General features: G+C 43.5%; 1 protein-coding gene across 2 annotated transcripts in view; it reads right to left on the reverse strand.

Moving 5' to 3' along the window:
* Positions 1-15,029, reverse strand: part of if (integrin subunit alpha inflated) — a 75,419-nt gene that overhangs the window by 17,550 nt on the left and 42,840 nt on the right. For both annotated transcript variants that reach the window (XM_069124825.1, XM_069124826.1), the window contains exons 4-5: positions 14,693-14,864; positions 2,478-2,539 (exon numbers count right to left, since the gene is read on the reverse strand). In XM_069124825.1, coding sequence (XP_068980926.1) covers positions 2,478-2,539; positions 14,693-14,864 — 234 coding nt within the window. The remainder of the gene's footprint in view (positions 1-2,477; positions 2,540-14,692; positions 14,865-15,029) is intronic.

Here is a 15,029-nt window from a genome sequence, read left to right on the forward strand (position 1 = left end):
AAAATTTGCCTAATATTTCGGTGACTCTACCACAGTCCCTTTTTCTTTCGAGGATAATTTAGCCGTAAAACAAATTGCGTAGATTTTTCGTTTTCTGATTCAAAGTTTCCGATTCAACGATCCCTTGTTTGAGAATGAACCGTGAAAAGTTCGATGTAAAATTCGCGCGCAAATGCTGAGATCGATGTTTCGGCTACACTGTAGCGATCGGCAAATATCCAGATCCTCGAATATCGCGTTCTCTCGAGCGAAGAAAGGTCGACGTTGCCATCCTCTAAAATTCACCTGCAATGTCCTGCGAAACACTCCGAAGCTGCCTAAAACTTGGCTGCAGGAGGAAAGACGAGGAATCCGCGTCATGATTTCGAAGTTAAACGCGCCATTAGAATTCGTCAGTGGCGACCAGCTGCTGGATTCGCGGCGCGACTCCGAAACCGGCGAATAAAGACGGAGCGAGGCAGAGACGAGGGGTCGGAGGATCGAGGAAGAGGATCGAATTTGCCTAAAATCATTGCGGCAGCGTCGTTTCACGACTGGCGGACTGTGGGTAAGAGGCACGATTGACCGTTCGTACCGCGGGGGTGGGGTATTAACATTGAATGCCGAGGCGAAGTTAGAGCCGGGCACGGACCGCGGCATGCATTAAACATCTGCTATATAGCCGAACAATTCTGAATTATACATCCACGGTGAGATAGCCGGCTGAGTGGCCACGGAATTGTGCCACTATTTCTTTGCCGGCAATCGAAGCTGTCCCGCTGCGCCGATAACGCCGCTCCCAGCGTCGATTCCAACCCCGTCGCCGGAAATCCTGCCTTTCTTCTCTCCCATCTTCGCAGATTAGATCGACAGAGTCTGGGTCACGCGGCCCCGGGACAAGAAAGCGTGTTAGGAGAAACGTATCGGGCTTGGATCGAGATTATACGACGCGAGAAGGGGTTGGTTTCTCGGTTGACGTCAGTGAAAGGCAGTGTATCACTATTTTCAATATATAGAATTTCTCGATGATTTTTAAATTCGAAGCTACGACGATATTTTTAGTTCGAGACGTTTGGTTAGTCGACTGCGATCAAGGGGATGTCGTGGTAACAAAAAAATTGTCAGATCGATGAAAGTAATATATTATCTATAGAGGAAAAGATAGATATATCTATACAAAGAAAAATGTCTAAGTTTAAAACGAAGAAGTCTGTGATCCATCATTCCGACGGATGTGGTAATCCTACACTGAAAACCAAACCAAAGCACGTTTTCCCCGAAAGCAGAGTTTCCAAGCCGCAGGATTAACTCATCCCCAAAAGCGATTCGAGCTACTCTGCTCACCGCAACCTTCTTATTCTTCATACGTTTCACGTCCGCACCAGCATGGACTCATCCCTTTCCGTGGCCGAGGATCCCCGAGAGATAAACCGCTGACATACCAATTTCGAATTCGTACCTATTGGCCCCGCGATACTTATCGCGACACCGGCCACGAACAAGGTATCACCGTGGACGCAGGTGCTACGAACGAACGTGTCGAGCGCACGAGTCGATGCGCCGATCTGCCGGCGAAATCCAGTGAGAAGAAACGAAAAGAAAAGATAAAAAAAAGTAAGGGGAGACAAAAGGCACAGGTCGACGCCTACGTGGTGTCCTGGGCAGATCGGCTCCGGGGATCTGGCGACCAGCGCCAGAAAATCGAGCTTTCGACAAGACAATCGTATATAGGAAGGAAGAGAAAGAAAGAGGAAAAAAAGATAGACGGAGGCCGGCTTTCTATACCCTCGCCATGCACCACGAATACGAATGGCCACGATCGGAGGTGCGTAAGGCAGGAATTCACATTCCTGGCCATATTCGGTTCCTCCTCGCCGACCCCTCGTGTCGCCTCTTAACTCTTTCGGGACGTGGCAACCGTCAGGACACGTGGGGTTACCGTATTTATATCCAACGGGCCTCTGTGTTTACGCCAGCGACTTAAACAGTTAGAGATCGTAGAGAGAAAGAGCGTGCCAAGGGAAAAGACTCGTATTTGGGCTCGCTCGTTGACTTCAATAGTTTCAAAGACTGAATTTTAATCCCCCTTCAATCGTGTTCCACCCTTTCGCTTTGGTATCTGGCTTGGCTCTGACTCGGTGCACGGTGATTTGTGAAACCGTTGTGTGATATTCTTGGGGGAATGTTTTTCGAGTTGCATACGCTTGCTTCTGGCGGAGGAGCAGCAGCAGCAGACGACGAGTGGCATCTCGAGGCTCGCGAGAAGAGTCTGTGACGCGATGACAGGGGGTTGTGGTTCTCGTCCACGGTTTTGCTATTCCAGAAACTCAAATATATTCGAACGAATATGAAAATTCGTTGCAATTGAACTTTCATCGATGCATCCACGACACGTGTATGGAATCTACGTTACGTGTAAATCGTTGGTGACATTTCAAAGATATATTTTCTACGAGTGAAATATTATGCGTCTAGTATTTTTTCTTTCGTCGACTTACCTTGGACATGGCAGCGCCCAATCCAGCTTGACACGAACCCTGCCTATGGTATCCCCAGTACCCTGAAACGGAAACACGCAATTATATAGCGTCGTTCTTCGCTGTTCTAAACAGAGACGTCATATCTCGGTCGTTTCGTTTGAACGGACTTCTGCCCACGTACCGGCAGCCCTCGATAATTGAGAACGTTCCCCGAATCGATCCTTCGTAACGATAATTCCACGCATAATTACGGCCGACAAATGAAAGATTACTTCGAGATCGTTTAACCTGTTGCTTCAATGTCTTCCTCTTTCCCGCTTAAAGGTCCTCGATAAGTTATTTTTTCATTATTATAACACAACGTAGAGCGTAGAAAAATGTGCAGAGGTCAGAACATAGGTCTATCGAGAAAATTAAGTTTTAATATCTTCGATAAATTTCGATAAATAAATAAATAAAGTTCGATAAATTTAACCGTATTGTTCATAAAACCAAGTTTATACCGTATGTAGTTACTAGAACAAGGTATGGTTAATAAAATATTCATCATTTTTATCCCTGTTTCGCAATCGATACACCAAATCTTTAATGGCGTCTTACGGGGACACTCTTTGATTCGACACAGTTTTTCAGTCCTGGTTCTCATAAAGACAAGATGTATCGCAAAATGGAAAATTAAGAAAAATGGACATTCCTCGATATTTCTACTTCTCGCAAAACCAAAAAGAAAAAATTACACTTTCCTTTATCGACAGAAAGAAGAAGAAGAAGAAGAAACGGAGAACTCGAATTATCTAAAAACATCGACGAATTCGCGAAAGGTTTGATATCTCAACAACAATGCAAGCCGCAGGAAAGTCCCTCGACTGTATTCTACGACGAAAAAAGAGACAGGAATTCCTCGAGGGGAACTCGTGTCAGGAAAGGTGAAAGACTTGGCGCGCGCATTTGCTAAACGTCTTGTACCGTGTCACGGAGGTCGTTCGTCCACCTATCGACTAGGAAGTCGACTTAGAAATCGTCTTAAAGGACTATCGCCACGCACTCCCGCACACGTCCATAGAATACGTTGCACGCATCATTAATCCTGGATCGATCTTGGACGCGTGACGTGTTCGCGGGTCGTTTTCTTCGGTCGCGGATCGCCTTGATCGATTCGGACTAGTATCTCGTTCCCGACAATGTCCAACGTCGCTTCCAGGAAATCCTCCCGACCTTCGCAACGCCAACGAGATTGAATACGATTAAAATTAGATTGCCGATTCAGACTCGGTCCAGATGAATCGCGCTTCGTTTCGAACCAATGAATCATCGCCTCTCGGATGTCAATGGAAATTCAATTAGTCGGATTGTCGTATATTTTCTACGAATTCAATGCTGTGCTGCACTTTTGCATCGAATTTTACCTACGTCGTAATTTTATTCCATCGATCTTAACGCGTTAGTTACCGACAGCATATCAATGGCGTTTATCGACCGGTAGCCTATAAATTGACGTTTTATTGACTTCGGCTATCGACTATTAATCGGTTTTTTCCTCAATCTGTTAAAGGCGACGCTAGAAAACTTGTTGAACAAATTCGCGCTTGTATAGCCGGCAATAACAGCGTTCTATCTGTTTTTCAAAGTTGTTAAAAAGTTGTTAACTGTTCGAAGTCTGCCTCGAAAATGGAACCCGACGACGTAAGTGACCAATGTCAATTGGTGTTCGAAGATGATTACTTAAAATTATCTCTGCAATATACCGACTCGGAAAGCGATAATCATACAGACGTCGATATAATCGATAACCTGTAAGCGATGCGTTAGGATTAAGAACTTTTATATCCTACACGTCGATCGATTGTATTCGCTTGCCGCCTGACATTTTTCCGAGCAAAGGATAGCCCATCGCTAAACATCACGAAGCTTCTCCAAAGGTCTGTCCGTACGAATTACAAGCAAATTAATCCACAGTCACCACGTTCGAACATGTTCCAAAGCCAGAAAACAGCGACGGTAACCAGAGCACGTCACCGTGCTCCATTGTTTCCGCTAAATACATAATTCATCCGGCGCGAGTGACTTCTTCACGGTTATCAATTTCTACAATTCTCGATCGTGTCTCCGCTCGTGTACCACGATCGTTCCCCGCGGCCGGTAGTTCGCGATTTCCTATAATTTCCCGTTTTTCACCTCGATCACGAACCAGTTCGAGTGTGTACACACGTCCGCGTACGTGTACGAGTTTGATAGACCGTTTTATCCGCTTCTGATACGCTATTTCACGTGCTCCTCTCGGGCAATTACGTGTCATCGAGAAAAAGGAGCGGTTATTACAGCCGTGTTCTTCTGGTAATTCGCTCTTTCCGCTCCGAGATCTCGCCTGCAGCGAATGCCCTTTTGCAATCGCACAAATATCCACGTTTCTTCGCCGCCTCTGGCTCGCAATGATATTTCAGTGGAAGACCATGTCGCTTCGCGGCGAAAGAAGCGGAAAAGTGGCCGATAAAATTGCATTACCCGCGAGCAACGCGTACCGTGCGTGAAAAGTCCTTTTCTTCTTACATCTTTTCTTTCCTTCTTCTTTTTCTACTTTTTATTTAAGCGAACGAGTTTTCACAGCGTTTAATTTCCGAAACGAGGACGATCGATGGTTTGATGCGTTCTCATCGAGTGTCTAAAATCTCTCGAACGATATAATTTATCAACTAAATTATACAAATTTTTAAATGATCGCGTAGCCCACTGCGATTTATGTAGTTGAGCATAACATGGTTATATTATAACATTATAACATAACCTGGTGGATAATTTATTTGATAATTCACACCATACGCAAAGCCGCCATCGGAGGCGCGTCAAATTTATTATCCAATTAGGAGGAACGAAGCCCAGGCTCGGTTACATAGAACGTTCTATTTTCAGATACGTCAAACGCGATTACGGCGAGGAACGTTTAAAGGGAATTACGTAGCTGTAGAAACGCGACGAAACGCAGGAAGTAAAAGACGTCACCACGAGGGAGAGAGGAGGTTTTGGTTTCGTTTCACGTGCAAGCCAGTCTATCGCGTAGTCCGACTCCGTATGGAAGTTCTTTTAACGTCCATCGTTGTACACTGTACATCGGTGCGCGCGATGAGAATGCAGAAATGCAGCTCGGAGGTGCACTTACGATGTGTATTATCTTTGCGTCGGTCTTTTTGGAAACTTCCGGTTGAAACATTCGCCCGTATGTTTACGCGAAGTTACGCGAGATACGCGACGTTCCTCGCATGACCGTAACTCGCCATGATTTCCACGTGGATCGTACGCTACGTCTTCTCGCTTTCCGATCTTTCCAAACGATGTGATAGATCGTTAGACATTTTCCGTTCAATGTGTCTTTCGATGAGTTTAAGTATCACGTTCGCAAAAATAAAGGAATACATTTTCATGCTGTTTTGCATTCCAGCTGTGCGCGATGTTCTCAAGGACAGTCAATACCTTTATCTTCTGTTTATCATACGTATGAAATCATCGGTAGAAGCGTTCATTTTCTAAAGAATTGCAAATATCTGTGACAAAAACTGTTTGCGTCGTTTCTGCAGCTTCGTGTTTCGTGACAGAAACAAGTTAATAGTTCACCACGTATCCTATCGAAGACGTAACAAATAATTCAACCGACTAGAGAAATATTAAATTTCGACGCATATTCTATAACACTAGTCCCAAAAAGGTTAGTCACGATAAGACAACAAAGTCGTTCTAAAATTTATTTATTCGCATTTTCTAAATAATTCCACGAACAGAGAGCCTTTATCTCTACAAGTAGCACGATAAGAAAACCGATTATTCGCTGTTTCAACAAACACAAAGTGTAGCGCCTTGCCCATCAATCAAAGCTATCCCGCTTCGTGTTACAATCTCGTGAAAAAACGAGAAGAATAAAATTTCAAACATATACGTCGATTCATAGAGGAAACGAACCGCGCATTCACGATCCGTTTGGAGCACCCTCGCGTAAGATTGATCGCGCGAATGTGACTGCCGCCGGAAAGATTAATCTCGACCTGACACTTGGCATTAGCGTCAATAAGCTGGCCACACTCGTCAAAGCCTGCGCCAACGTAATCGTGACGAGTCGCTGCCATTAACCGACAATCGGCCATTATCAGCTGAAAAGAAGCAACAAAACTCAGCATTTTGCTATTGCATCGAACATCCTTCGTTTCAACTAGTCAAGGTTACGTCCGCGTTTCTAGTATTGCTACCATTAAGCGCAATTTACGAATTTATGAATCGATGGACGAAGGAAAACGTCGACTCGTGTAACGATACCGTGTCGTTTACAAATTTTTCTGTCTCACGCGGATTTTCTAATTTTCATGGCAGATTCGAGAGCCACGAGGTTGTTGCTCTCGCAGAAAGGAATTTTATCGCGTAGGTTTTGCAGTAATTCTAACGGTGGTGAATATTAATTAATGAATTACACGTGCCGCGATTAGAAATGTTCAGGACACGATCATTTACTCTCTCGACTTCTCGATAGGTTTTTTCACCTATTCCATTTGAATTTAGTTCACTGTATGAATAAATAACGCATTCCATGAATTAAATATTGACTCTTGGCAGTTGCTAAGAGATTGATCGCGAGTCAATGAACTTTTGCTTTAGTCGCTGCTCCTGACTTCTTTTACCATGTACAGCCTTTTATGAAATTACATATCCGTGTCTCCTTGCTCGTTTAGCTTGCGCTATCCGACTATCAAACCATTACGTTCAACTAACTTAACCGCTCTTAATAATTCCTAATAAACTCTTAATAAGAATCGTTCGATCACACATTTTTACAACCTGACACGTCATTTACTCGCCATCCAAAAAGAAATTATCTTCAGGATCAGCAATACCAGATACCATCGAAATTAATAATTGAAAAATTCAATGACACGAAGCGTGAAATTTTACAGCCGAACCGACTCGATTTCCCTCGACTTCTCACACATCGTTCTAATACACCTGTGCGTACATCCAAGCTGTTCGTTCGCTCGCATCGTCCCAATGCTTGAAACGAAAGTTGCATTCGATGAACGAAGAGTCGTGGTTGTTTTAATCGAGCTCACGGCCCGACAGAGACTGTCAGTGTAAGAAAACGACGGCTGTATGGGAGAATATCCGGTGGGATCCAGGAGCGTGCAGTGTTGGTCTACACGAGCGTGACTACGTACATACGTTATGAGGACGACGAGAAGGGGCCCTGACGGCCGATCGGTCACTTTAGACGAGCTGCCAGTCACGCAATTACATCAATCGGTCGTCGACGACCGATCCAGCCGTGTCGGCCAGAGAAAAAACAACGTGGTCGATCGGCGCCGCCGTTTCTTCGTGCGCATGCAAAGAAGCTCTAAAGAGAGAGACAGCTGCCCTTTAACATCGCGTCCCAATGGGCCTTCGATCTCGATGTATAGCCGGTAATGGCGTGTTTAAAATCGATACGTGAGAAATCAATGGTTTGAAGAATGATTCCAAGTAGGTGGTGTACCGAATGATTCATTAGAAACGTGTTGCGATATAATTGAAACGAAGTCCTGTACTGTTGAAAAATTCCAAATTTACCTTCTGTCCTGTATCGTATAATACGCAAAGTTCTAGCAGTCTGGTCCGATGAAAAGTGACTTTTCAGTGTAGATTTCGGTATAGGTAGAATGGAAAGTTATTTTTACGTTTGACAAAGTTTCTTTTTTTTTTCTTTTCTTTTCTTTTTTTTTGGCGAAAAGGTTGCCTCAATGTGCGAGGTAACGAAAGACAGGTTCGATTGGAGGATATCGTCGCCAGTCGCTCTATTTATACTCTTTCGTGTCTCGATGCTTTGCGAGGGTGCTATTCTCGTCGGTAACAGAGTGCTTTGCACTCGAACTTGGGCCCACGACGAGCGCTATAGAAATACGAAGAAAGTTACTGCAAGTAAGCAAACGAAGCGTAAGTCCAACGACACGGAGGACCTGCACGGTCCTTCGAAAACAACGACATCCTTGTCACGTGGAATTATACATTGAAAGTAGCAAATGAAATTACCTAAATATAAATAAGTAACGCAGTGATAAGACGCGTGAGTCAAACGAAACACATATTCGAGTAAATTAAAGATCGTCCGATGAAAATAATGATTTTCGCTGCAAGTATTAATTCGTAATTTTAGAGAATGAAATTAAAACGGTACGGTGAAAGTGTTCGTACGTTCGTACACGTGACGCTTAATCGAGTTGCACAGAATGAATGGAGCTACTGTGATTCTGATTCCGCGTAAATGTGTGAGTGTGTCGACGGGCGATTAAGTATCCCCTATCAAGCGTATATTTTTTAATAAGAAGAAAACGAAACTCGATGGTCGTGGTAAATAATCTGAACAATTGAAAACATTAAATACCATGTTGAAATTATTAAATTACATTGGAAATAAGAGGGAGTCAGTTTGTGGAATCGGTTTAACGTCAAAATCAATTATCGTACAACGGTAAGATAGATTATAATCGCTTGGAAAGTACGCTTTTCTATTATCAGATTACTCCTTCTTTTCTACCTTTTTTTTTTTTAATCGGTTCAGTTCTTAGATAGCTTCGAACGCCATAACGAGAATCGATGACGAGTGAAATTATATCTCTGTCGATACGAAGAAAATAAGAGGAAAAGCGAAGTAAATCAAAGCAAGCGCATTCCACCTTTTGGTTAAACTATCGAGTATTCCATTGTTCCCTCGAGCTGTTCGAAACCTCGTCATGAAAACGTACCATGGCCGCAAACAACGTCATTTCCCCTGTCGGATCAATCGTTGCAAAACTGTCCAAAAAGAATAGCCGAAGAAAAAAGTAAGAACGAAATTGCATTTCCATCCTGGAGAAGCAAGCAAGAAGACAATCGGCGTGAAACAAACGAAACACCGCAGAGGTTTATCTCTGAACAGCAATTCCAAGCGCCTGTTGGACGCGAGCGCGAGCCGCAATAAAATCGCAATAAGAGTCGGATCGTTCTTATTGCAACGCGAAGAATTCAAGATCTTGTCACCAGCATTCTTGTTGTTAATAGTTCGTCAAGCCAGGACAAAGTGGCCGTGATTTTTATTGGTAGCCGCGAATAAAGTAGCGACGACGGCCATTCGTTTTGACAAATCCTCGGGCAAGAAACGAATATCTACGGCGAAGCCGGTAGAGAGATCGGCAACACGATCGTAATTCAAGCAGGATCAAGTGTTAATTGGCCTTGTTAGAACGATGCTGAGCTAGCGGCCCGAGGCAACGGCGCCTTCTAATTACAATTTTCCGTTTTTCCATCTTTTGTTTTTCTTCTCGGTGTTTTTCCTATACGAGCTTCCTTCTCGAACCACGCTTCGGCGAGTGGGCGGCTTTCATCGTTAGAACGCGGCTTGCTAATGGCAATTCATCGCCACTTTCACTGGATGCTACTGCCGCTGTTCGCGTTTCTCGAATGTGCCGTTTTATTGTCTAAGTGGCGACGATATCGCACCACCGAACAACGAGGGAATGTTCTCTCGTCTCGCGCGCTTAACAAACGTGCGTACTGTTTTATTAACCGTGATGGTTAGTTCTTTCGATGTGATTGCTTCCTTCGACTATTTTGATAATTGTCTTGCTACCGTTGCATACGAGAAACTTCTTCTTGCAGCAAGCGAGCTCTACTTTTAAATAATATTCCTGCGTGAATTAAATGTCTCTAAGTTAATTTCATCAATTTTCGTAATCGAAGCGAGTCTTTCCTCTTATCAAAAATATTCTTAATTTTGAGAAAAATACAGAAGAATCTAAATGACTCAAGGACATCCAATTACCTATGACACCGACATCGACATCGTGCGATCTAATGAAACTAACCATCGAGTACGTAGTCCAAATGGAGGAAAAATATTCGAGCGAAAAAAAAGAGTTTCTATTTCCTAGTCGACGTAAGAAGCAACGATTCCGACTCGATACCAAACTTAGATAAAATCGCTGCACGTTTAAGGGGAAGCGTTGGAAACTACGCGCCGTAATAACAGGCCGATTTCTATGGAAACATTCACTGTGGCGTTTCATCGTGAAGGATGGATCGGAGTCGTTCTGCTCTGTAATCACTGGCTGAACGCATCGAAGGTAATAGATAGAGTGTGAATCATAAACCTTGTCTACGCTTCTCTTCGAAGACCTCCATCCTGGCTCTAAAAGCTCTTTTTAGTAGCGCTTAACCGTACACCCTTTTCTTCTCCTTGTGGCACGTTTAGCACATCGCGAGGCCATTAGTCGACCGGTCGATTTTTCAGCGAGCCACGTTGATGAACCAACGGGAAACCGCCCGATCATTCCTATTTGCGCTACCATAGAAGGGAAAACATCGTGTAATCTTTATTTGAAAAGCATATTGTCCTCGTTTAATCTGGTTGAAAATGAGGTGGAAGTAGCGTACTTGTGAAACGTATCGCGTGATACGATAGACGTGTGTTTGTAATTAAACAGATAGAAGTAAACGAGGGTGAAAGGTATACGATCGCGTCGAAGAAACTTTATGTAAAGAATACGTCGGTTTCAATGGAATTGGAAAAACAGCGTTCCATCGCCTGAATGAATCTTCATCCTTGAATTCATTTGGAAATCATTTTTATGTTTATTAAAGAAAAATTGACAAACGATCGAAAGATGTCGATAGGTACGTCAGAACTTTCTTTCAGATTATTCCGACGCAAGAACACAATCGTGGCAAAAACCTGTGTCTAAAGGTTCTGACGATCGTCGGCAGCGCGATATATGTTTCGTAATAATTGACAAGAACATCCTAAGCTCTAAAATAATAAATAATAAAGAGGTATTAATCGATGCGTTAAGGTGCTTCGCACGTTTATGCATATCGGTGTAAACACGCATATGTATTTGCATGCTGATATAGGTGTTACCGGCAGTTCTTTACGACAAACGGAAACGTGCACGTGAGCAAATCTACAGGAATAAAAATTACGTGGTGGCAGATGTTTGCGGATGTTCGTCTTGCGTATTAAACCACGAAGTAGACAATGAAACAGAAGAACGGAACGAAAGATATTAATAGGAACGGTACGATTGAAGCGACCAAAACGGGTTCTGCGAAATTTCGCAAAACTACAATTTCTACTAAAAATTTGTAAAACTTCCTTCCCGATGACGACACCTTCTTCAAACCTAAAAGTGAGTCAATTTCCCCGAAGGTTGTTCTCGTCGATTCACCACGCATCGATGATCTCACGTGCTGTTTTGCAACACCAACGTCATCTCCTGCGAGCGATTGAAAATTGACAAAGAACAGAACTCGCCTGATAGAAAATCAGCCGTTCCACGATGCGATTTATGTCGTCGAAGGACGCGAATGTTAATGAAACGCTCGTATAATGCACAGCTGGAAAACTAAACGTTCCAATGCGAATTATATCTACGCTGTAACGACAAATGGTAGTCGGTCGACAGACGAGAAGCGAACATGGCGATTCGCGTCCAGAAAAGGCAAGAATGAGCAAATATCCAGATAGAACGACCAGCGCACGGCTTCATAAACGATCTAGCCGTTAAGAACGCGCCTTACGATTCTCGGGAAAAGCGACGGCAAACGTTCGCCCGTTTGGCCGCTACAAATTGTTTAATTGCTCGACTCTCGCGGCGGAATTTCTCGACGATGAGCTCACACGCCTGCGATGCGTCGCACTTCCGCGAGGATATCGACGTTTTCTGATGAGCTGCGACCGTTTTTATCAGTTTCGTGTTGCGAAAGTAACGTGGACGTAAACGCGATATCGATCTTCTACGGCGAAACGCTGGATCATCGGTGATCGAACAAAATGTCAGACGCGAGTGAGTCAGAAGCCACTTAAACGCGTCAGATTCTGCTAAGTTTGTCTTGGACTCGAGAAGCTTAGCAAGAAAATGTAGAGCACACGCGTGACAGGAAGCGCATCAGTCCGCAGCGCGTAAAACACGCGAGCGCGTGCAAGATTTGCTTCGCGAAGGAACGCTCGACTTTAATTGCGGCAAAGTGTGACGCTAGGACACAACCCACGCGGCATATTTCTGCCCCTGAAAAGTATCTGCCCTTGGTACGCGAACGTGCACCGAGCACAGGGGCAAGTCTTAAAATCGTTTCTCTCGTTGAACGTTTCTTTACTTGTTCTTCTTCCTTATCGCGCCAAAACAGATACGGCGAACTCACTATACCGTTTTCTCACGCCAATGGTCATTCCTAAACGAGAGGCAAGATAAATCTCTTAGACTCTTCTCTTTCCCATTTTTCGATTTTTCCAATTTCGAAACACACGGTAAAACGAATACGATAAAATTAAAAAAAGGAAATTAAATATTTCGAACGAAAGAAATTCCATACTATACCGAACCAAGTTCGATTCGAAGTTTCTTAGAGTATTCTTTGAACTGTATGCTGTTTTATCGCGCTTTGTATTGCGAGTTAATTGCACGCTCCGAGTTGTATTCTTCGTTATGAAATAATTTTAGGTCGATTCCTTTTCGAGTCTTGGAACCGCGGAAGATGATCGACCGGAAAGGCTTCCGAAATATCCCAACAACGTGGCAGTGCCACGCATAAGTAACTTTTAGAATCTGCGCTGAAAGTCTGGTGGGCCAGTGATAACCAGTAGATAAGAGAAAAATGCAGGACATTCCAAAGTAGCTTATCTTCGAACAATGGCACGAACGTTATCGCGAAGAACAGAAGAAAGTGCACTTTCCGTGATGGACTTAACGCTTAACCATTCAGCTCCTGTTTGCATTCGGATAGATTTTAAAATAGCACTTCGGTCGTATCTGCCGCTTATCTACCGGTTTCGTGCACGAGTTCCCTATACCAACAAGCTACCTTTCTTTATGTAAAAAAAAAGAATAGAAACTAAGAGGCGTTCCAGTTCTGTTAAGAAGCATTTTTTCGTACCATTTAACGAACCGTATCGTAAAAATGCAGAAGAGTAAATAATTTCAGAAAATAATTTCAGAAAAATTAAGCAAAGAACCGACGGAATCGAGTGATTCGACTATTAACGCGAAACGAATTAAGAAAGAAGAAGTCGACGGTGTTTTTAAAATTATCGTAAAACAAGCAGCCGATTCACCGGCTCCGAGAAAATCGATACGTCTTTTGTCATTAAAACACCATGGCAGACCTGCATGGACGACAGGAAATATCCTGTTACCGGGCGTATTTATGGTCGCCATGCCTCGAGGACACGGCCACATGTCGCGGAGTATCCTCGTCTTTGTCGGAGAGAAAGTTGGTCCCGTGGGATTTCTCAAAGGACAAACGATTTACCACTTGAGAAAACGAAGCTCGTGCTACCCCTCGAACAAGCACGCGAAACGGAAAGAGGAAAGAGCTCTTCAGACGCTGTTTACAACTGTTTATAGCATCGTGAATGCACGTAATCCATTTACATATGTATCGTTGGCTGCGACAAGGGTCTCAGTGCCAAAAATAACTTTTTGAGAGAAAATGTTTACCAACCACCCGCTATTCAGAGACTCGAGGCTTTCTTGACTTCGGTCTAACTACGTTCATCAAAATCGGCGATTCCGTGTACGTATAAGCTGTGACTTTTTCGAATTTATCTTGGAAAAGACCGAGACAGACCGGAGAGGTTGTAGTTTGGCCCACCGTTGAAAGCAAGACACCTGTTTCTTGGATCAAACTATTCTTGGAAAGAGTGAGAACGGCTAAAAATTCTGTAGAACCTCTACGGTGATTATTTACAAGCGTGGCCTCCTCTTCATCGATTTCAGTGACCTTAAAATATACAGTCAAGGCCGTCATTTTTGAACAGTTCTTTCCCACACACGCGACCGCTGTTCGGTTTTATATTCAAGATATTGGCAAAAAGCTTTTGTTAAATTTACCTCATGAATATTCATGAATATTCATTGCAGCGTGAATTCTGGCATAGGCGGTCGCCTAATGGCGACCACATTCCTATAACACAGTCTTATAAATAAACCTACGGATTAAAGGAAAAAATTAATGGGTTATAAGTTGTGCTAAATTTATATCCGATCGTCGAGTGACGGCCGGCAACGTTAGCATAGAAATACATATATATATATTGCCAATTATAAATTTAAATTCAACGAAAGATTTTTGCAAATATCTCGAGAAGAGAATCTGCTTTCTAATAATAAATATCTTTTCCCACGATGTTTATATTATTTCAAACAAAATATTGAAATTCACAAGCAAGAAGGTCGAACGTATAAAAATAAACTCACTGGTGCGACAGGGTGAATATTCCTGTGACTCGTTGAAGTTGTTGCTGACGGCCCAGCAGGTGCCAACGGGTTCCCTTCTACTTCCAACGGGCGAGTCCTTGTTCCATCGATTGTCTTCCGGATCGTACTTCTGTTGGGACACGGAGAACCAGATGTACCTCGGGGCGCACGCCTGCAAGCATATCAAACAGGAACGTTTAACGTCGTTCACCTCTCGCCACGCATCGCGCTCTCGTATTGTTAATGGCCGTTCCATCGCAATTAGACGTAACGACCAGCCTGTCCACTCGTTAAGCACATTTTGTTCCAACATACAACAGGCAAGGACTTCCGTGCT

Source organism: Bombus flavifrons, chromosome 12, assembly GCF_040668555.2.
Source record: "Bombus flavifrons isolate JBK064 chromosome 12, iyBomFlav1_principal, whole genome shotgun sequence".
Classification (NCBI taxonomy): domain Eukaryota; kingdom Metazoa; phylum Arthropoda; class Insecta; order Hymenoptera; family Apidae; genus Bombus; species Bombus flavifrons.